The sequence below is a fragment of the Molothrus ater genome, chromosome 4 (assembly GCF_012460135.2).
Source record: "Molothrus ater isolate BHLD 08-10-18 breed brown headed cowbird chromosome 4, BPBGC_Mater_1.1, whole genome shotgun sequence".
Taxonomy (NCBI): Eukaryota; Metazoa; Chordata; class Aves; order Passeriformes; family Icteridae; genus Molothrus; species Molothrus ater.
In genome coordinates this window covers 37,767,507-37,791,792 of record NC_050481.2, presented here as the reverse complement: position 1 = coordinate 37,791,792, position 24,286 = coordinate 37,767,507, and the positions used below count along the sequence as shown (strand labels likewise).

The 24,286-nt window shown below is 34.6% G+C and overlaps 1 protein-coding gene across 1 annotated transcript in view; it reads left to right on the top strand.

The window, feature by feature from the left end:
* Positions 1-832: 832 nt before the first annotated feature.
* VEGFC (vascular endothelial growth factor C) overlaps positions 833-24,286 on the top strand; it is a 191,712-nt gene continuing 168,258 nt past the window's right edge. Inside the window, exon 1 of the mRNA XM_054514659.1 lies at positions 833-904. Within this exon, the coding sequence (XP_054370634.1) occupies positions 857-904 (48 nt within the window). The 5' untranslated portion in view covers positions 833-856. The remainder of the gene's footprint in view (positions 905-24,286) is intronic.

The following is a 24,286-nucleotide window of genomic DNA, read 5'->3' as shown; positions in this document are numbered from 1 at the left end:
CTAGTTTGTGTAAGGAATAAAACACAAATGCTGCACTGAGATATATCTGATTATCCAAATGTAAAGCTTTATTTTGTATAAAATTCTAGTAATTTATACAGATTATTTTGGTAAATGCTTTTATTTGGTGCATATATATTCCTCAGAGTAGCAAAGACCAAAAGATTTGAAACAGAAATTCGCACTGGAACTGGCAGGTGAAATAAAAACAGTCCTGGGTCTAGAAAAGGATATAAAGCTTCATCGAAGAAAAATGCCAGTTTTGATGCATAATATTTAATAACTGTTGATCAAGTGCATTGCAACTCTGGGTCTTGTAGAGGTCACAAGTAACTGTTGTCAAATCACACTTTGACAAGAATTCTTGGCATGAAGCAAGCATTTCTTATTACTTTTGCTCTGAAGAGCCAATGAATTATGTCATTCAAACTTGCTGCAGATAAGAGTGACCATTCGAGCTACTTTTGTATAACTAATAATAACTAGTTAACAAACTCAAATGAAAATATTGACCCTAGGCTGGGATTTAGTAAACTTTATTCTAGTAATTTTTATTTATATGCTGAATTTAATTTTCATTTATCTACATTAATTTTATGGTCAGTAAAAAATTAAAACATATATATAAATCACAAAAAAATAACAGGCTGATACTCACAAAGCATTTTATAAAAACAATCCATTACATACCCAATGCCCAAACACTTATTCAAAGCTGAACAATGACTGGAATCTATCCAAATGCAGACAAATGCTAAATACTGCCAGTATACTGCCAGTATAAAACCAGTCTCTCTCGCAAGTATGCTGTGTCCCTAAGGGAATAGTGACCCGTACATTGCCATCCATAATAGCTATGTTCCCAGGAATAAGGGGGAAGAGAATGTTTGTACAACCAACTTGGGTAAGTTGAACTGCTTTTTCTTATTATTTTATTGTGGTTTAGTGGCAATCAATGCACTCAGGGAAAGGATGGTCTTGCTAGTTGCAGTGTCAGAGACAGATGCAGAAGAATCAGTCAGAGCAAGTGTTAACTCTCTACTCATCCATTGCTCTGCCTTCCTTTCTAGTTGGCTTTTAAATTGCCTTTTCTGTCTAGCAGTGAGTTTCTTCTTGTCCTTCTGATTTTGCTATAATTTACAACTCTTTGTCAACATACTTGGAATATCATTACACAGCTCAGTTTCAAGGTGGACCTTTCAAGCGCTGAAATATAAGCCCTTGCCATAACTGTCCAAGAGCCAGGATGAGATAGAGGAGACAAAGAAGAATAAGAGTCCAGGAAGTTTTAAATTAGGATTTTCTCCATCTCAAACAAGGCCTACCAGACAAAAATACCCTCACAATTCTTAGCAGAGGAGGATGTTTCTGATAGCAATTGTCTGATTCAGACAAATTCTTAAATAAGGATAAGGATAAGCAACATAACTCATTAAATAAGTAGGCTTCCCCTTTGACACAAGTTTCACATTCTCTCCAGAGTTTATGACCATGGGAAAGGAAATACAAAAGTTCCTAGACTTTTATGGGCCATGCAGACAGAATCTGAGCAATTCCAGAGGAGCCTTATCTTCCTCTTCCATGTCACCATTCTGTTCTCTGGTTCATGAAGAGAAGGAGCTATTCAAAGCATGTCTAGAAGGATTCAAGAGTTGAAGAAAATCCCATGCACTGTAAGAACACTGTGGGTGGGAAACGCCTTCTTCACAATGAGAAAATAACAGGAAAAGATTTTTTTTGTCTTTGATCAATATATACAACTGCGCTTATTGATGGAGATGAACTGTAGGATTGTGCCTTAGCAGAGTGAGAAGAATTCACTGTTGTCTCATCTTTTTTTTTTCTCTTATTTTTTTTTTCTAAAACCAGAGCACTCATGTATATTAGTAGGTAGAAAGAAAGCAGCAGAAAGCAATGTGAAAGGCAGGGCTCCCAGGAGGAGAGAACAGTGTTGCACAGAAGATGTTAAGTCAGACTTACATAGACTTGCAGGCATAAATGTTCCTTAATGAGATCTGTAGCTGAAGGCACACATCACCTCTAAGGGGGGAAGTTCATTCAGTAGAGTGTGCAGCAGGCAGTGATGATGAAGGATGAAGATGATGATGAAGACAAGTTTACACCATGCTGTTTCTTAATGCTACATTGTTTTTGTGAAGATTTGCTCTAACTCTCAGCTGGATGTTCTTGTTTCTGATGCCATCAGCAATGATTGGTAGTATGCTAAATAGATACAAATCATGCACTCTGATTGGTTGGTGTATTATGGAATAATATTTACTGAATACTTAAATAACTGTTACCAATTTTGCTGTGAATTTTGTGTGTGTGTGCTTTGATTTTCTCTAGGCCAAATTAAAATGTACAGAACAAGATAAAGGGAACTGGGAGGAATAAGGGGTGATTCTCAAGTGGTAGTTACTTCCTATAAAAAACCTACCACAAAGCACATTTGATGACAATTGGACTGAATTTTCCAGTTGGTCATCCTCTGAAAGGAAGGAAATTCTGTTGTCTTATTCAATAAGTAGGGCTGATGAGGAGGTTTACATGAACAGTGTACTACTGGTCTAAACTAAAACCTGAATGCAGATATGCCCTGTGAGGAATAGCTTGGTGGTATTACTGGGACAGGTGAAGTCCAAAGTAAGGGATCAGGTGGGAAGCAGAGATCTGAGCATCAGGAGCTGGACAATTGAAGTTGCAGGCTGTGATTTCCTTGATAATTTTCCTTGTGATCATGTTCCTTGTTTCTCTCCATGGACATAGAGCAATGACAAATGAGCTCAGAAGTAGGTTACTCCTTTCAGTGTGTGCTAAGTGTGATCTTAAAAGGCCAGCTAGATCTGGATTCTGGATTTGTACAGTGCTTGTTTTCTGAATTATACCAGGTTTACATGGAAATTAGGAGTTAATCTCCAGCATATCAGCTCTGGATTTGAGCAAGAGCCTGCCATATAAATGCTGTGAGCACAGTTCAAGCACTGCAGTACTCAGGGAATCAGGCACTTCTGTCTTTGGCAGCAACAGGTTTTTATTGTGACTTAATTTTGGTTATTTCTGTGTGCTTAAATCTCTTCCTTGAGAAAGACAGAATTCAGAACTGGTGGTTATGATTAGGATAGGAGCTGTCCTATTAAGCACTATACAAAATATACTGAGAGACAGAGCTCTAAAGAAGATAATATCAGGTAGAAGAAAAAGAGAAGTGAAATACCTTATCTTGTTTCTCTAGTAGATCAAGGAACAGAATGTTTCCTCATTAGTCTTATGGCACATTACTCCATGCTGCTGCTTCTAATAGAACTCTCTACTTATAATTATTTGCAAAGTAGCCTATTTGTTTTCAAATATGCTTCATTCTTTTAACAGCTTCTGGCCCTTCTTGTGCTGCCCTCATAAACAACAACTATAAAGTTTGCTTTCTCTGGCCAGATTGTGTAAAGTACTGAGTTCTGTTAACTCTACTAAATCAAGCCTCAGCTACTTCCATGATCAAACCTTCCAAATCAAACTGCAATATAAATGATCAGTATTAAAAACTGTAATACAATGGTTGAATTATATTTCATTGGCAAGTAAATCAAGTTCCAATTGTAAAAGTAATTAATAGTATAGACTTCCTAATGTCTCAAATGCTGATTTATAAATGTAAATTTATAACCTGCTTTCTGAGATCACCTTACCCTTTTCTTGTCATATTATTATTTACTCTGTTTATGAATAAAGAAATTGTATTCTCATATATCTAACTTAAAGATTGATAAGCATGGACTGTAGATCATGGAAGGAGCCACCAATCCATTCTTGTAAGAAGGGGAAAGCAGAGAATTACCAAAAGAAAACATTTACACAGATGCCCAAAAAGAGCATTTAGACACAACAGCTCTATTAGCAGAGTTAATTGATAGGCATGACCCAATTCGATTCAGTCTAATTACACCAATTGCCAAATTCCATGAAAAGCCAACAGCTGAGTAATACACAGCTGGAAGAAGGGCTTCAAATGCAGCTGTCTTGCTCCTTTTAACAGAGGATTGAAAAGATTCAAGAGATCATGATGATAAACGGAAACCTTTTCCTCCTCCTCCACTATGGGGAGATTCTGCTTGCTCTCTGTTTTCTCATGAGTGTTGAGAGATAATGAGAACATGTGAATCTTTTCTCCAAAACCATATGAAAGGCAAAACCTGTTTTGTTACTGAGCATAACAAGTTTGATCCTGACTGCCATATCATTCATAGCTCAGGAAATTCGCTATTCCTCTAGTGATTGTAACTGAAAGCAGAACCTATTATTTTGTCATATGAGAATAATTTCTTCTTTAGACATTTAACCTTTTTTTTTGAAGTTACTTTTTCTGTCTCTCTTCCAAATGCTTCCTACAAATTTTGTAAATCTCTTTAAAAATAAAAAAATATGTTGCATTTTTTTGGTTAAATTCTTATTTCTAAAGTACCATTTTAACTGACATTATATGAGGTCTAAGACTGATATCTCTGAAAATACCTTTTGTGGACTGATCTGGATCACATGTATGTATATATATAAATCTGATATATGGCTTCTTTTTTTGTGACATAATCATTCAGTATGTTTAGCTCCTTTTCATTGACATTTCTTTCTTCTCTATAGAGATGTATATGAATATGAAAAAATTACAGTAATAATTCAAAATATATTTGAAAAATGTGGAATTCCCTTTTATTCAGGGAAAAAATCATTAATCTATCTGTCAGCATTTTTTTTGTTTTAAGCCTTATCTTTTTGGAGTATAAATAGTATGAGCATTGTACAGACATCCAGTACTGAAAGGGAACTGCTAGTGCTAGTTTACAAAGAACTGGATTTCACTCAGCAGCAGTTCTTATTAAGTCAAGGTACTAGCCAAAAAGTAACCTGGCCTTTAAAGCCAGTTAATCCTCAAAATTAGACATCTATAGATATGAGATGAAAATGGAAAAATCTACCACAAGCTGTCATGTCACCTTTGTATGATGAGAAGTATTTTCAATCCAAGCTGTCTCAGTTTGTCATCTACTTCATGTGACAGTATTTGGCAAGGAATTACAGCATCAACTGACATAGAGTGCAGAATAGATGCAACACACATGGAGGTACTCCAAAGATGAAGTGTGCATGCTTCTTTATGTATCTAACAACAATGCCATGTAAGAATATACTACATGTCTTCTCTCTTTTTTTCCTGATCCTGCATTAGAATATAATAGCTTGCATTTAACTGTGAGAGTTTTTTTGAATCTCACTCAGCACAGAAATAGGATACCCTGTGTCCTTTGGAAAAATGAGCAGTCTGGCCTCTCCAGTCTGGAATCCCACTGCAATTTCCTGGAAGTTGTAGAGTTAAAAATGCACCATATCCAACATGATTTTTTGCCTTTCCTTACCTGACAAGTTTTCTTGTCTGGCCTGTTCTTGCCGTCTCATGCATACTATTGTTCTATAATAGTGTACAACTTCCTTCTGAGATCCTTTCTACATGAGAGTTCAATAATGACATAAAAAACACCAATATATTAATTTTTAATATATCCAAATAATGCTCAATTTTAAATGGCATTCTTCAATGATTATGATATCTTATGCACTATTCTCTTACAAACCAAACTATTTTAACTTGAGTTTCACTTAATAACAGTAAAGAAGCCTACATGCTGGTTCTCTTTTAATTTGATTATTTAAAAAAATCCAAAGCAAATATTTCTAGGATTTTCTTCTGTTGAGTTCAAAGAAAGGACTTCAAACTTGAATGCAGAAGGCTGTACTTTTTTCAGTTATGCAGAAGGCTGGAATTGTTTCATTTAGGTGCTGACTTCCACTGTACTTGTTTAATCACATTCAAAGATCTAATATTTGTGTCTAAATTGTATTTGTCTGATCCACCCTGATCAAGGGGAAAATGAGATCTGTAGAGTCTGTGAGCACCAGGAAATGAATCATGACTCAGAATTTCTCTTGTGTTTTCCCTTCCTGTTGTGTGGGACTATGGGACTACTTGACTGGTCTGTATGGAGCAGATTACTTGCTATTGTTTAGATGGCCATGTACTTTGGCTAACAAGTATTAAAACCTCACCCTCAATCAAGTCTGTGGGGAGGGAGAGGAAAAAAATTATCAATATGCAGTCTGGTGGGCATATTACTAATCAGCTTACTCATGAAAAGTAATACTCTGCTTTTGAAAGCTAAAGAATTGTCTGTAAAGTATGGTTCCTTACAAATAGCAGTGGTCTTTGAACTGTTATTCCTGTCCTTGAACTGTTATTCCAGTGATTCAATATTCCAATGAAGGTATTCTTTGGAAAACAAGGAATGCAGCTCAAACATGAAAAACTTTTCTCTTGACATTACTTTTTCATGCCTAAGAGCTGAATGTATTGAATATGGGATCTTATGATCAACCATGTCATGTCAATTCTGGTTCTGAACAGAACATTACTTTGTATGTAATTAAATTGAATGTGAGAACTTACACTTTCTTACACCTCCTTAAGCATTCTCCTATTTCCATATCTCTTTATCTTAAAATTCTTCTCCAATAATACAAGGGAATAAAAAAAGGTTCCAGAACTAAAGCAGTAAAAGACTACATTCTATAAAAGACAATCTTCATTTTTTTGACAGCTTTTTGCTGCCAACCCAAGTGGAGCAGCAGATTTAAAAATATCCCAGATTACTCTCTGTATTCAAAGGCCATCTTTCCAAGTTAAATGAAAGTAGATAGTCCTTTTATTTGCATGCTGAAAATCATTAAGCCAATGTGAATGCCTTCAGAAACATACCTGCCCTAATGCCTGTCACATTGTGTTGGATGTGAAAACTCTGATTGACATAGAAAAATAAACACATTAAAAGAAAACAGTTGATTTTCAGCTTCTGGACTTTATTAAAAGCTTATGCTAAAGGTGACCTATAAAGATTTAGCAAAATATACATTGGCACAGGTACAAAACTTTCCATTGTACTAATAAATATGCTGCAACTACAGCTGAGGTCTGTGTGAGTTACCTGATTTTATAGGCACAGATGATCCTTTCTAAACACATTGCAATATAAAATACAAGGTCAGTAGTAAGATTTTCTCTTCTAGATAAACATAATTGTTCCTATAGGAAGTAATGTTCATTCTTTAGAACTCCAAGCCTAGATCTAAACAGGTTTGGTTATCTTTTTTCATTCAGATCCAGACCTACATGTACTACTTTGCAACAGAAAGCAAGCTGATTGATTTCCATGGGAGCAAAATGCAATTCTTTTCCTTTAACAGCAAACTCTGATTCATATGACTACTATTACCCCAAATCAATATCAGAGTTAGTGAGGACAAGATCACTTTCGATGCAGTATGTGCACAAGCAAATATGCAGATGCCTCCAGATAATTTTTTTAAAATTCCAAGGAAGTACTAACTGAGAGCTGATTGGCCATTAGAGGTGTGGGAGCTGGTAAACTGAGCAGCAAGTGTCACAATGCCGGGGGTTTTAATCACCCAAATAAATATTGGCACAGGGTGATAATCAGTCCCTTCTTTCAGTGATTAAGAATAAGTGGACTTATATCTTCTGATTTCTTTGTAATAAAATGCAAAACCAGTCTGAATTAGAAGAAAAACTCACGATCTAATGAACTGCCAATTTTTAGTAAAGCTTGGTTAGTTCTAGTCTGTAGAATCTTTTATTGACTTTGCAAGCTCCAAAAGAGGAACTCTGTCACATCCATCATGAAGAAAGAAAGATTATTATCTCTTTGGATTCAGTTTGGTTTTGGCTTTTGTTCTTGTTTCCCAAACCTTTGTTTGAAGCTCGGATGGAAGAAGAGAACAGAATTAAACAGAGCAAAGGGAGGCCCATTTTAAATAGAGAGAAGTATCTGGTTGCCAATATTCTTGTACAGTTGATTTTTGTAGCTCATGCAAGCATAACTGGACATCTGAGCAGCTGCTCCCACAGAAGGGATACTAATTCTGATTTTTCTTTGCATTCTTCTGGTAGAAAGAGGCTCTCAGAAGAGATAATAGTTTCTGTTCCAGCTCTTCAGAGAGCCCATAGGCAGACAAGGCTCCCAGCACGGAGGCCTGAATCTCACTATTTCTCTTTGACAGTATGCATTCTCCTGATGGAAATATTTTGATGTAAAAACACCCTTGCATCTTGAGCTTTTCTTCTAAGAAAACTTTTTATATTGTGGAAAAAAATAGATTTTTTTCCACATAAACAGTCCACTTTAACACATAAACAGTCCACTTTAACTTGCCTAATAGTGTTTTATTATACTTATGAGGACATGGGCATGTAACTGTGCAGAGTAGTTTTCACAATCTCAGCATCCACAGAGTTTTCTTCAAAGCATCACCTTTGTGGTTGAGAAATGAAATGAATAATGTAACAGCCTTCTCCTTAGCTTTCATGCCTGAGACACATTTGTATATACATATTGAATGGTTATGTGATCTGAGGCAATATTTTCAATCAGAGGATACCTATGGATAGTTTCTAAGACTGATTCAAATTAGTGATAGAAAAACTTAACCTAAAAAGGGAGAGAAGGGCGAATGAATGACTGTAGAGAAAGTAATAATTCAAAACATTTATATTTCCATTTTGAAAAGTATGATAAAAATATTTTGCTATTGCATACATTTTTTCAGCAAAGGATGCTCTTTTGAAACATCAAAAACCAGAATTTTTGTAGAATTATTGCTTTCTTATTGTGATGATCTGATATATCGTGATAGATTTTAGCTGGTATGGCTTTGTATGTTCACTTATTTAACATAACAAATTCTGGACTAAGTTCTCATACTTTTGGCATTCCAGGCATGAAAACATAGGTCCTGAAAACAGAGACTGAATGGCACAGAGATTATTAATTGTGCTCAAGCACCTTCATTTAGACAATAGGGTAATAAATCTTCAGGTTTTCTTGGCCACTTCCTAGCAAACAGTGTCTTAAAAAAGAGCCAATAAAGTTATTTTTGTTACTTGTATTCATATATATCTGTGTTTCCATTTGAAGTGTGCCTTTATTTTAAAAATAGGGAAGCTGTTTTTCAAAATGAATATAGTAACTCTATATATGTGCATATAATGAAATGTATAGAAATTTAAACTCTTATTTACCATACTGTATTGAAATGCAACTTAGGGTATTCTTCTATTGTTTTGTTACATATGGTCAAAAATTATGAATCTTTATAAACATTGAATATTATTTACACACTATTGGATGTGGCTTGGTTTCTTTACTTAATAATGCTTGTGTATTCTCACCATTTATTCTGTGCATATTCATTTAATTGCTTTCTACCTAAGAGCTTCATTGAAAGTGAACTTAAAAAAATAAATTATTGTGATTGACCAAAATTAACTCAAAAGACAAAACACTGATAAAAGAATAAGTTAGCAGAAGAGTACAGCAGAAATATTTTCCAATTAAAATAGATTCACCAATGTTACTAAATGTGAAGCTTGATGGGATTTTGAATTCCTAGATGGTCCCTTCGTTTACATGGCAGACTTATAGCTAAGGTTTACTGCCTGGTAATTTTAATTAATGAGATATAAATTAAATAGTATGAGTGTAGAGTATACAATTATTCAGATTAACAAGGGAATAATGGGATAAGTATTTACTGGCAGAAGAATATTTTACCTTTTTCAGGTTTAGATACCTAGGAAAATATGGTTAAAAAATATTGTTTCATATCTTACTCATAAGAACCAGTCTTTAACTTAGTTTCTCTATTACATAAAATATGTTGAATAATTCTGCTGAACAGGGTGGTTTTCTGTGCAAGAAAACTAAGAGAGAATATCCTGCAGAATTCAAAACTGGTACAAAAGAGGTGTCTTAGGTGAGATAAACAGTGTAAGAAAATGAACATTAGTATTTTCAGAAGTAATAATTATTTTTATTTACTCTGACAGAGACAAGATAACTTCTAACTGTGAGCTGCATTGTAGCATTTTCAATACAAAGGATGGTAGTGATTATGTGCTGGCTCTATGAATCATGAACCCTTTCTGTTTCAATTTCTGAGAACAAAATAGTTTTGAACCTGCATTCAGTTACATTTGCAAATGCAATTTACTGGATGAAGGTAAATATTGAAAGAAATTTTTTTGAAGTCTAATTCAAAGAAATTTATTTGTCTATGTATCATCATCTTAGCATTAAACAGCAATAACCAGAACCTATAATATCTGATAACAGCAGACGTTCAATATGACTGATAAGATATACTGCAAACATGTTTGCTTACTTTCACCTCATAAATAGTAATAAAAGGAAATAGGGAAAAAGATGTATCTGCGTAAATTTCTCACATCCTTGCATGTGTCACTTTGCAGGAGGCCACTTTTTTGGAAAGTCTGCCAAAACCAAGTTTTTGTGATTCAGTTACATCCAAACATAAATTTCTAAAGTCACCTCTAGTTTTTATGGTGATGTGGTTTTGTACACTGAAAAGATTTATTTAAAAGAGCTTAATAGGATTTTTCCTATTGAAGAAAGAAGTTAGTAAAACTAGAATAAATCCAGGAGAGATCAAAAGAATAGCCAGGACAACACAGCCCATTTGAGAATTAGGTTTATACTTGCTTTGTTCCTCTCTTACTTTATTCAACCCCCCACCCCATCGAAAAAACCCAACAAAAACAATAACAAAAAAACCCCAAAACAAATGAACAAACAAGCAAAAACCCCACAACCCAATCCTAAAACTGCTCCCTATTTATAGCATTTATAGGGCACATAGAAAATAACTCAATTCAAATCTAGTTCTCCTTCCTTGAATTCTTTGGTTTTCCTTACCAAACTTTGGTTTCTGCACTGACAAACCCTCTAAAATCCAGTTAAAGATACACAAAACAGATCAAGACACTAGGGGGAGACACGAGCACGTTGACTTCGTGCATTAACATCATAATGTTTGTCTTGTGAGAAATGAAACACTAGTTTTGAGTGAAGACTTCAGATACCAACACCCTAAAGGTTTAATGTATGATTGGTAATATTTTTTAGAGCACTAATGAGTATTACAGATCTCAAAATATAAATCAAGTTGCTTACTAACAAGTGAAGTTTCCACTAATGTTCCAGCAGTTAGAAGTAGTCTTTCACATGAACTACAATACACTAGTTGAAAATTTTTATACTAAAGTACAAGTTAAAGAGAAAGGCTTCCAAAGTCCTGTACTAGCTCTCCTGTTTAGTTCTGCCTGTATGTCTTTTTTCTATATACAAAGGTCTAGGCACTATTTGAGAAGAGATACAGACTGATGCCAGACAAATATGTGACATTCATTGGAAGGAAAACCTTTTGTTTTCATTTGCCTAGTATTTTAGAAGAGAAAGATGCAGCTTTTCCCGTAGGTTTATGATTTAATATAAAAATTTGAAGGATAAAAACCATGTTTTTATTTTCATAACCTCATTTGGTAAAATATAAAAAATACATTGTACTATTGTACTATTATTGTAATTAAAATTCTTTTTAGATACTTGAGAGACATCACTTTACATCAAGCTGTCTAACCTGCTAATGTGTTAGACACATGGAACATGCACAGTTTCTAAAAATCTAAGCTTTAGCTGGTAAAGCAATCAGTTAAAGTCCAGACATTTTGTGACCTGTAATGGGATATTGAAAGATCCATACAATTTGTTTGTGCAAGCCATCTGTATAAAATCCAAATGCCCAAAGACATGTTCAAATCAGATAATCTTCTCAGCCACATTCAGCTGTTTGAGAAGAAAATGCTGTTTTCTACTGCTTTGTCTGCTTTCTCTAATTCCTTCAGCAACATTGAGATCTGTGCATTTAGAAGATGATTCAGATGAAGTCTGTTGAAAACATATTATGTTTATTTGACATCTGTAATACTTTTTTTACTGTAATCATTTGGAGTTTTTTGCAGGGTAACAAAAATATATTTGTCTGATATACTAACCATGTTAAATTTTTATATAAATCAGTGTTGGTAAACAGTGCTGCCCAATTAAACAATAAGGTTTGGAAACTATGCACTTTGAAGATAAATTTAACTTCTACTAAGAGCTCTGTGTCTGGCTTTGGATAATTTTTTAATGATCTCTCAGAAAAAATTGTCCTAATACTTACAGCCTCATTTCCAATAAAGCAATTTTTGTGTTCTCTGATTTATATATACAGTATCATGATATTAGGTTGATGGTTGATAATTCCCTACAAAAGGTATTTCTAATTATTCAATTAAAAAGCAAGTAGAACTATGAAAAAAGCCTCAGAATGCAGTAAAACCATTCAAAAGGAATTTAAAAATGTCAGCCCAGTAGAATAAAAGACTAAAATCATATTCTATTTTATTACAACAGTCTACATGCCTGGGGAAAAGCATTGTATAAATGCTAAGCTTTTTCATAATTTGGTTTATTCCTGTTGTTGACTGTAAAACACTAACTTATAAGAGCATGATATCTTCATGGACATAGTATTAAGGAGGTTTTCAAAAACATCTGCTCTTTGAACACAAAATATAGATACTTTTATCAGAAGAAATATAAGTAAAAAATAATATATATATATAAAATATTAACTAGATGATGCATTTTGTCGTAAGTATCCTGGATGAACTGGGATTTGTGATTAGTCATACATTCATCCAGTATTCTGATGAGTGTTTAATTATTTATAATGTTTGACATCAGCAGCAGGAGACCCTAAGAACCTTTTTGCCTTCAGTAAATGTACAGCCAGGCTTCTCAGCTAGGGAACTGCTTGGCATTATATAGAATGGAGCCTTGAACCTGTTGTTCCCATCCAGATGAGTTTTCTAGTTTTATGGTTTGGGGAGTCCTTCATACTTCCTACTTGGTAGAAAAAGACCTTCCTAAGCAGATGGCCAACATTAGAAAAGAAGATTCAGGTTGTTTTTGGCAAAAACCTCAACTGATGAGAAGTAGTTATTATCAGTTCAGGCTAGGTAAACTAAGCCTTACTCTTTGCTACCTTTCATTCCCAAATATTTATCATCTTGCCATGATTTTTTCCTATGTTCTTAATTCATATTATGCATTACAAAAGGAGCTCAAATTCCAGTTCAGTGTCAGAATTTAACCTCCATACACTTCCATTGAACCCTGTACCTTGTGTCTTCCATGTAAATTCAATTACATATGTTTTCATATTAATATAAAAGGCATCTCAGGTAACACTAGATTGCATCTTTGTAATAATATACACCTATTTAACAGATACACAATAATCATTAGGGTGAAAATGCACTGTGCTCAGTGGAGACAACTTCTATATCTTTGGAAGAAAATATCCTCCATCTTTCAAAGTGTGCATTTCCTGTTAATCTAATGCTGTACAGATGAAGACTCCACAGGAGCATGGTTGGGCTGCTAGGGTTTTTCATCCATTCTTTTCTAAAGAGGCATGAAAAAAATTAAAAGCTTCTTTAACAAATACACTGATTAAAAAAAATTGTTTAGCTGTGGTTTCTTAATTAAAAGGAATTTCTGTAGTGTCAACAATTCTCACAGTGTCAGTTCTTTGCATGAAGATTAGGATATATATATTAGTATATTAGGATCCTAGTGTTTTCACTAGGAGGTGGATTCACACAGATAATTTATAAAGACCCCAAGACAAATGTCTGTGGTTGGTTTCTGCAATTATGATTACAGCAGGCACTACCATAGTGTGCATCTCACTAACCTGCCCTGTCAGATCTGGGAAATTGTAATAGTATTGTAAATATTTTTCCTAGATGCCTCTGATATATATCAGAGATATATCTAGTGAGTGCCACTCACTAGATATTCAGTTTACTGATTTTACTCTATGTTAAATTAGTTGTACCTAATGTATTGCTTTATTGGCACTTGATTAAAAAATGCTTCATAGGAATTGGCTATTACAAGCTTACTTTCTTCCTGAAACATAAGCTATTTATCATTTAAAATACCATTTAACTGATGCTGGGAGCCTTATACAAATATAGGCTGTTGATTTTGGTGTAATTCACCAAAATTTTCAAATTCACCAAATAAATGTGTTATTTGTTTAACACAGTGGCCCTATAAACTCAGGAAATGTCAGAACAACTTGATGCTTAATTTGCCTTACAGTATAGGGTCAACTAAATGTCACAAAGACTGTCCCAATTAGGTAAACTCTTGGAGGGATTACATGCATATTCCAGTCACTTATTAGCCAGAAGAAAATCACTTTGAAGTTTGAGAGCCATAAGCTGAAGACAAGCTAAATACAAGCTCTTGTATTACATATCTCTGACATGTTGGTAGATTAGACTTACTAAAACACTCCATAGACTTATAGGGCCATTTTGGAACAGCTGTTGTAAATGCAGCTACTAATCAGCTTGGAGTTGCCTAAGCTGTTATTTGGGCAATTTATTTTCTTTGAAAACTGGTAAAAAAATCAAGCTATGTATCACATGCAGGGAATTGCATTAATTAATCTAAGTATAGCAAAAAAATGCTTCAAATGCATGAAGGGAGTATAATAGTTAAAAATTAACCAAATCAAAGCCTTCACTGAAGTTTATGCTTTCTGATACAGAGCAGCCATAATTTTATGTCAAGGTAAATCCACAATAACTTTTAGAAGACAAAATGAATGAAGGCCGTGGTAAGGGACATTTCTCCTTATAGCATTGGAATTTTCATGAACAAAATTCTCAAGTCTTTAACATTCTAGCTAAGAAATACCAGAAGTTGAAATGAAATTATTTGGCAAAAAACAGTCACAAAAACAAGTATTCTGCTTTTGAATTTGTAATTGGTTAATTAATATAGCACACCTTTGACTTATAATTGCTGTCTTTGAGAATGTTAAACCAAAGTTTAGATTTTTAAAATCATGAAATATTCTTAAAATATCTTTTGATATGCTTTTTATAGCTGATGATTTTTAATTTTTTAAAATCATGATTTAGCAATATAATAATAACTATGAGGGTTCAAAATACCATTTAATTTTTTAAAGAGAGATTTTATCATTTTTCTATTGCTGTTTAGAGAGATTTGTAATAAAATAATGAAACATCTTTAAAATTCCATAGTGAAAAACAAAAAAGACAAATGTCTTTTCTCAAAATACTTAAAATTAAAGTAAACAAAACAAAAATCAACATGAGGAGAAATACTTAGGAATTAAAGCTGTTGTTTTCAGGGGATAAATTAAACAAATCAGCAAGTTACACAATTCCATGCTTCCCATTTTATTCTTTGCAAAAAATGACCATGCACAGAGTACAAAACTGTTAAGCTTCACTTCAGTAAAAGAAAACTACCAAAATGAAAGAAATTGCTTAAAAATATATAAAAGCATTTGTTCCTACTGCCTTTTCAGAAGTCCTTTTGAAAATTTATAACACATTGGGTTTAAATGTCATGAGCTTGTATTCATGTTTTACAGCCAAATCTAACAAGTCACACATTTGTTTGAGTACCAGAAAAATCAAATGTCGAGCAGAAAGCTGATAGTCAAGTCCAGTTCAGTTGCTGAATCACAGGGCACTTCTTTGAGTTATAAAGGAAATGAAAATTGTTTAAAAATGTGAAGGATAAAGTACTAAGTCAGATCATATATGTATATTTTAGTGATGTCCTAAAGGGACACTCTTGAAGAAGGTAACTTATTTGGACAGTTTCATTTGAAGCTATCACTCACTCTCAAGCTCAGTTGCTACATTTTTTCTGAAAATTTGTTTTTCTTTGATTTTAGTGATGAGCAATTTGTGACACTGTTTCTGTATTCAAGCCTGAAGTTAGACAAAAGGACATTATTATAACATTTAAAAATAATATCTGCTATCTTGTCTGATGTCATTTGCCTTCTTTGATGCCAGTTTAGCTTATTGAACCAGAAGATACTTGTCTATTTAAAATATTTAAAATATTTGGCTGTCATTATTCCAGACAGCCAAAAGAGCATTATTTTATCTAGAAATTCTACTGGGAATTCATACTGACAGGGACAAGCCATTAGCAATAGTCTAGGTATGAATATGCTTGGCCTTCTCATTGAAAAAGAAGGTAGAGGAGAATATTTGCACAGACGCACTCCTATTGTTTCTCAACAAAAAGAAGACTCTTGTCCACAAAAAAGTGTGGAATTAGAATATGAGGCAGAATGTTTAAAGTAATTGGGAATAGGATCTTGTACCTGTAAAAAGGAGGCTTTTTTCTCAATTAACAGTTGTTATTGTTACTTTTACACTTCCATACATTATTTCTAGATGTCCTAGAAAGGTTTTGTATGTCATATAGTTTGCATGTTTCATAGTTTATCACTTGTCATGTGTTGAAGTGAAAAGTTCGTTGATCGTACTTCCAGTTCTTTCCCTGTTTAAGCTTTGACATTGCTTTAAAATGTGAGAAATATCATCCAGACAGTATAATTCATTCATGTTTTGGTTTTGACCCCTGAAGAAACAGTTTCTGGAATTCATAGATTCGTGTAGTCCCTTATATTTCAGCTTTGCCTTTAAAATTTCTGTCACCTGGAGTTCCTTCCCTGGATCTTTGCCTCTAACTCTGTCACTAAAACCATGTCAAATCAAGGATAAGCAACACATTGAATCATTTTTATCTACCAATTCAGTCAAAAAGTGTTATAAGAATTTTTCTGGATTCTGTGTAGCAGTTGAGCAAACAGAGGGATTGTTTTCTCATTTGTTCTTTTGGAATGGATAATTCTTTTAATAATGCAAGAAGTATGTTCTATTTTCAGTTACATTTTTCTGAGTCAAGAGCTCCTCCATTCTTTCTGTCATTGGGATTTAATCTAATGAGAAGACTACATTAAATATATTTTAATTCCTTCTGAATTAAACACCATACTGTGTTGTTTCACACATATGCTTTAATGTCTGTAAGACATTTTGTATAAAAAATACGGGAGGAATAAACTAGAATATAAATGTATCCATTTAGAGTTCCACTTTCTGGCATATTGACTTGAAAGCTAGATTATCCAATGTACTACAGAAAATGTTTCCAGAACTTGCAAGATGAGGTAATACTTTGCATTTTTGAGGAAGGAAAAACACACAGATCTCCAAAATGTAGATTATTAAATTTAAGGAATCGCTGCTAAAATCAAATGAAGGTTGTAGTTGATAACAGTTGCAGTTTCTCTACCCCCAAATATTTTAAATTACACTAGTGGAGGAAGATGATGTTTGTTTGTTTTTCATTTGCACTAAAAGGAAAATATTTTTTGCCAGTGAATGAAGTCTGTTTTTTAGTAACTTTGCCACCAGGCATTGATAGTTCTGGGTTTGGTTTTCTTTCAGTACAGATTTCTTGCATATTATTTTTTTTACCATCCCTAAAATTCATGATACATATTCTTCTATATAGTTCTGTGCAAAGATGCTGAGAGTCTTTGACAGTCTTTCTTGACTGATACCACTTTTTCTATGTTGATTTTATCTACGGCATCTGCTATTCATTATGTGACTGACCAAATGTCTAATGGAGTCTTTGATGTCTTTGACTGATTTTGATGGATCATGAGTTTTGTATTGTGAAATAGGAACAAATACACTAATTCCTGAATTCTCTGAAGCATTTGTGTTTTAAAATTTGATTGCTCACAATATTAACAGTAAGAAAACTTTATCTGGTAATTTCTGTTAACTTTTTATAAGGCTGATCTGAAAATTATAGATGTAGAAACTTAGCTCCTAGGAGAAATAACATTTCTTCAAGAATAAGAACCAGAGGCATTTCAATAAAAACTCATCAGTAATGCCGCATTAAATAAAGAACCATGTAAAATAGTAAGTTTTATGTTGTCTTTCTGTATTTTTTTTCAAATAATCAAAAAGTCAGATTGGTAGACTGGTATCTGACAAAAAAGTTGCAAAACTTGTTTTGTGCTGCTATTTCCCAAATCCCTGTTATTTGATGATAGAGGACCAGTCACATTTTTGGAAATTAAGTGAAGGCAAATAGTTGTTTCAAGTTCTTATGACCTCAGCCAATAAACACATTTCATCACTATGGTTGCAAAAAACAAATACCCACTATTGCACTGTGTTTCCTAGGCACATAAGAATTAGTTGACATGGAAGGATTTGTTTTCTGACGCTAGGTCAAAACCTGAATTCTTGAGGGAGAAAGAGTGAAAGTAGGGCAATATGATTAGATGAAATCTTGGGTATAATATTTTATTCTTAATGTGAGTTTATATTTGATCAGTTTTGATGCATTTTTTCATGAAAAAATGTCTGCTCAGAGCCTTACGTTGAGTATACGTACAGTACTTGAACAATGACAAATGAACTGTTTCATTACATCTTTTCCAGTTGCCTTAATTATTACATTCCTTGTGTACTTGACCCCTAGAGGGGAAAAAAGCATGTAAGGTAGAGTAAAAAGTTCTGATGTAGAATCCATGTGGGGGACAATAGAATTAAATAATAAGAGGGGATGGAAAAGGACAGGAATTAATCTGAGTGTTTGAAAAACATTGCAATAGAAATGTCAATGTTGCAATGTCAGGAATTTTAAGATTAATATTTAGGGTCCTTGTGCAACTTCAGTGGAGCTGTACATAAGTTATGATTCAGATTTTAATTACAGAGAAATGCTAGCTTTCCTAAAAAAAAAAAAGTCTAAATATTTCTGTACACAAATACACAGTATTTGTTTAAATTCCATCATTTAAAGTAGTTCAGAGATTTATTTGTCAACTTTGGCCAAACCTCTTTTGAGGAAAGCAGACTACATTTCTCCATAGACTTTCAGAATACGTATTCCTTATAATAGCTTTGGGTACAGATTTTGGACACACACAGCTAGCCAAGATTTCCCAGTTTCCAATGCAGACAGAACATTGACTTTCCACCCAGGAAAGACTTAGAAAATAATGTAATAGGACATGTAGTATATGGTAAAGATAATTAATGCTATATATGTATGAAATATTGTAGAATCCAAGCTATGTCTTTGACCACCCTGGCTGGGAGCAGAGTCTTATTTTTATTCAATTAGTTCCCGGACAATGTTAAGATAATATCAAGTCTGTTAACATATGAATTCAAACCTTCCTGGGGCCATGATTGCTGACTTCCCTGGAATGCCTAAGCCACTCATGAGGACCTGCACCTGGGAAGATTGCATCTACCATACTCAAGCACCAGCACCACTCTGCTGCATGCGAATTCAGGCTCTTCCAAAGTGCTCAGACAACCATCTAGACACCTGGACTCACTTTTGTCTATCCCTGCACATGTATGGCCCCAGTTCTACACAATTCAGGCTCTTCCAAAGTGCTCAGACAACCATCTAGACACCTGGACTCACTTTTGTCTATCCCTGCACACGTATGGCCCCAGTTCTACACGTGAAGGGACACAAAGGAACATTCAGTCATTTCTGCCTCAGGCAGAATAAACTGTGTATAAGCTAGCAGCATGAAGCAGTCGGGGTGAACCACTGGGGAGACGCTGACACTTTATCGGTCGGAACTTGGTTCACCCAGTGCCAACACCCAGGGTTGACGCTGCCTTGGCTGTGGTGGTTTTTCTCAAAATTCTATTTTGTTAACGATCTAATGAATCTTTGCTAAATTTTCTTATAAATTTGGTTTCCGATTTGATCATTTATAACAGGACAGAAGAGACTGCACTGATCTATTCACACATGACCAGCCCTTTTTTATTCTCTTACCTTTCTTTTCCCATACTTGTTTCTCCCTAAACCATCTAAACATCTCCCCTTTTCTCCATCTTCTTTCCTTGAACATCCTGCAAAATTCTTGTGCAGTCCCAAAACACTCTTCCCCTGAATCCCATGGCATGTCCCAGGACAATGGGCCCGTGGCTATAGGTCAGCAGTCCTGGAGAGGGCCCAGATAAATTGTCTGCTCTTTGGGAGTCCTTAAGCTGCATTCCATTGTGCCATTGTGCTCCTCTGCTCTCCTGGGGCTGGTGGGGATGGGCTGGTAATGGGCTGATGACTCCTGTTATGAGCCTTTTTCTCCCTGGACTCCTTTGTCAGTGTTCAGATGGTTCTTATCACATGACCCAAAAAAGTCCAAAGCAGATGGTTTTAGTCCCCTTCATGTCCAGACTCCACCTACTGGAACTTCTTCTGCAGACAGAAAGCATTTGTCTAGCGACAGACAGCTGTGGCAAAAATGTAAATAATGTTTCAGATATTTTAATTTTAATCTAGTGGGATTACACAAATCTCAAGTGTACCAGTGTAGATGTGTGCCATGGGCAATCTAGAGGTTTCTAGAGACTCTGCTAGCTTGATCACAAATGAAGCATTCCAGTTGGGCACCTTCATTGGTACAGTCCTCATCCATGTCTGAACAAAACAGTGTAGAAGCACCTACTGTAACTGATACTTTTACTGTCTCTGTTTTGGAATATCATACTTCAGGACAACTGATATTTAAGGAAATGGATTTTCTATTATTTTAATAAACAAATATTTTCTAGAGGTTGTAATCTTTTAAACATGTTTGGAGCCATTTAATTATGTTTGAGACATGAAGTTTAAACCCCTATATTTTTAAAACTAATACCTGGGATTTTTTTTTTTTCATAAAGACTAAGCAGACATTTAGAGGACACATTAAATTTTTGTTTTAGCTGCTGGAGTAATCCTCTGTGAGCATCTGATTCTTCTTCCAGCTACTGAGAATTACTATTTCTATGGGTGTTTGTTGGCCCTCGCCTTTACCTAGTAAGATTGTATCTCTACATAAAATGAAAGTTTAGACTGTTTAGTGAAAGAAGATGTGTCCTTTATCACATTTTAAAATTGGCTATTTTCTTTACAAATATAGTTTGAACAAGGCTGAACTAGATGAAAATTGAAATAAGAGATCGAATAAGCTGTATAATGACCATGAAAAAATTAATTAAATTATGTCAGTTTAGTGAAGGTGTGCTATAAGAAACAGAGGGCATAATGCATGCAGCATGATGTGTGCTGTATGCCCTCCAGGATACATAAATTTTCTTATAAAATTGTGCTTCTACACTTAAAATAGGACCAAAGCTATGGTGTTCAAAAGGTGTAATTCTCATTTTCAGCGTGAAGATAAAAACTGCCTAACAGTCTAATTCTAGAAACAAGACATGAAAATATTCCTACCAATTTGTGGCACAGGAGAATATGGCAAATGTAGTCATTCTTCCCTGTTAGGTTATGTCTTTACATGTAAAAGACAAAGTCACTGCTCAACCTCCAACAGAGTGGCTTCATGTTCTTTTGTTTTCATATCTACTCTGCTGAAAACTGTACCAGAAGATATGCAGAATTATCTACAAAGCTTAGTCAATATACAGGGTTTTTTTTCTCACTTCAATAATGTTCAAAGAGGAAAGATGTAGGTTATGACATCCATTTGAGCGCTGTACAACATTTACAGGAATATAGAGGAGACATGGGGAGGCTTAAGATTAGAATAGTATAGTTTGTGATAGCAGGGCAGAATACAGATGATCAAATGGAAGAGGTCTGATTAGCAGCTATTCTTCAGTAATAATTTAGTCTATATTCATATAATTTTTAAAGTATCCAGATAAAGTTCCAAAAGCTATTTTTCTTCACATATTCTGCTCTTTGTCACATACTCCGTTTTTTCCATTTGAAATCCACTTGATTATTGTTTTGAACGGATGCTTTTTTAGTCAAGTCTATGAACAGTCCACACAAGCGTTCAGTCTTCCTGGCTCCTTTTCTGCTATCGTGTCATTGTGACCACCTGCACTACAAACCCTATGGTCTTTAAAAATTGCCATAAGAACATAATATGAGCATTCTGTTTGCCTTATTGAGCAAACTGTTAGAAATAAGCTAGTTCAAGCTTGTCCATAATGCCAGGGATAGAAAAAAATATGTTGATCTAGTATGCTCTGTCATTCTGTCTCAACATCCCTCACCTGGACCTACAAATATTCTTATAGTACTGCCTTTTACACCTCCATTGCCTGTAACATTTGTCGGAATAGTGCAATCCAAAAGGACACCAGAGAGAGCTGTGACACATTAAATAAGCTAGGAAGAATAAAATGTACTTACAAAGCTCATAAAAAGAAATTTAATAATTTCTCAGTCTAAAAGAAAATAATGCTAAAAAGTGTAAGTTTACATGCAAGGTCTGTTAGCTGAAAAAAAGTCATTGTTGAAGAAAATATCTTCAGTGTCCACTCTCAAGGGAAAACATGTTTTACACATTTAGGTGGCAGACTTCCATAGTCAAAAATTAGGAGTCAAAAATTCAGAACAAATTGTCCACTTGACTGTTTCTAATTGAAAATTATTAAATTCTGGAAATGCTTTTGCTTTTGAGATTATGACCTCTGCTGCTAGGAATTTCATGTATGAAGAAAACAAGTGGATGCCCTATTGAGGACGTAAGAAAGTAAATAACCAGGCAAACATTCCTCTTATGGAGTCAATAGTGGAGCATTCCTTAGAGAATCAGGCCTCAAGTGTCTAATTAAAGCAATTTGTGAAACCTTAGACTCTAAGGACCTTAGAGCTCACGGAATGTTACGGAAAAAATCCAGAGTGTTTTAACCACTATTAAGCAATGACTGCAAATCACAGATTATTACATGACTACTCTATATTATGCTTTTAATGTTGGCAACACCCAAACAGATATTGAATCTGAAAGACATCATGTGTTTTATCTCGATTTACTCTTTTAGGAGTGTAAATATTTCCCTACTGCTATATTGAAAGACATTAGCACAGGAGTTTGATTTTTCTTTTGAATATAGCAAAGGTAACTGTGGGGAATATAAAAACATCTGGTTAATTTTTCAGTTGGAGTGGCATGGCACATGTAAACAGACATAAACTTTTCTCAAATTCCTTAACCTAAAAGGATTTCCTCTAAGTATGAAAGTGGTATTTATCTCAGTGCCGCTTCCACTTTAATTTTTCTTTAGCAAACCAAAAGAATTCCAATTAGTTCCAAACCTTGTGAATTAGTTTCAGTTAAGACTGACCTTTTTTCATGTGGGAAACTGCAACGTGCATATACATTTATCAGTGAATGTCAAAGGTTAACAAACTGCTGTCTGTCATCTCTGTTAATCCTGTTTTGCTGTTGATGTCATGTGAAAGTCAAGACAAACCCAGAGAGAATACAGCACACATAGTTTTTGCAGAGAGAGCAGACTTCTTCTACAGGCTCTTAGAAAAAGGCATGGGTAAATCTCAATCTGAATCAGACACCAATACAGAACAGAAACACACCAGTTTTCCTTTTGAGCCATGGTGTACTCCTTTGAACTTCAGATATTGCATATGCATATCAGATGAGCTCTGCTTTGTCTTAGAAAAGTTGGGAACTCCCTCGAGTAAAAATAATGGTAATGCCTGGAAAAAATGCAGGAGTGTGGTGAAGAAGGCAAGTAACCACTTTCTCTAAATTTTTGCTTAGAAATGACAAATTCAAGCCTATGACTATGCCATTATCTTAAAGAATGTGTAGTTGAAGTTACTGGATCTTGTGTGCAGTGCTGGCTCCCTCACCCCCTTGCTTTCCAACCATGGTTCCTGCTAACAAGGTAGTAGTATTACTTATCCTTGTAAGACAGGAGATAAGTAATAAGGAAGATGAAATTAATAGAATATATAATCAAAGTTATGGAAAAACTGACAAAGATGTGGCTTTTCTGCCTGAAAAGCAGACAAATACAGCTATAACAGAGTGTGATATAACAGAGATTAGAAGTTGTTGGAGGATAGAAGTGCAATTGAGAGAATGATTTTTCCCCTGTTCTTAGATTTTCCTCTGGGGATCTGGCTTTAGTTATTGTCTGTGGCCTAATACAAGTACCTGTACCTAAAATGCAAACTACTCTGATCTAATTTTTTCTAGAAGGAGACAGACTAAACACTAAATTATTGGTAAAAGAACTGCAAATCTGTTTTTGTGTAAGCAGATCTGTAGTAGGATTAATGGGTCAAGCATTTTAGAAAAAGTGGGAGATTATAGGGTCTGCAGACAGATTTCTCCTAATCTGTAATTTATCAGAATTACAGCCCCAGTTCTGTGAATTCCCCTGTGGCACTAGCTAGTGCATCTTTCAAGGCATGAAAGCAATAAGAGGGAAGGAAATTCATATTGCTGCCTCACCTGGATTTGCTGTTTGGATTTTAAGGGTGAATAGTGTAGTAGCCTTTCAAAAAGTGCATTTTTCTTGGGCATCAAGGGAGCCTAGGAGTCTCCGTCTTTCTGAGGTACAGGAACTCATGGATTGCATAAG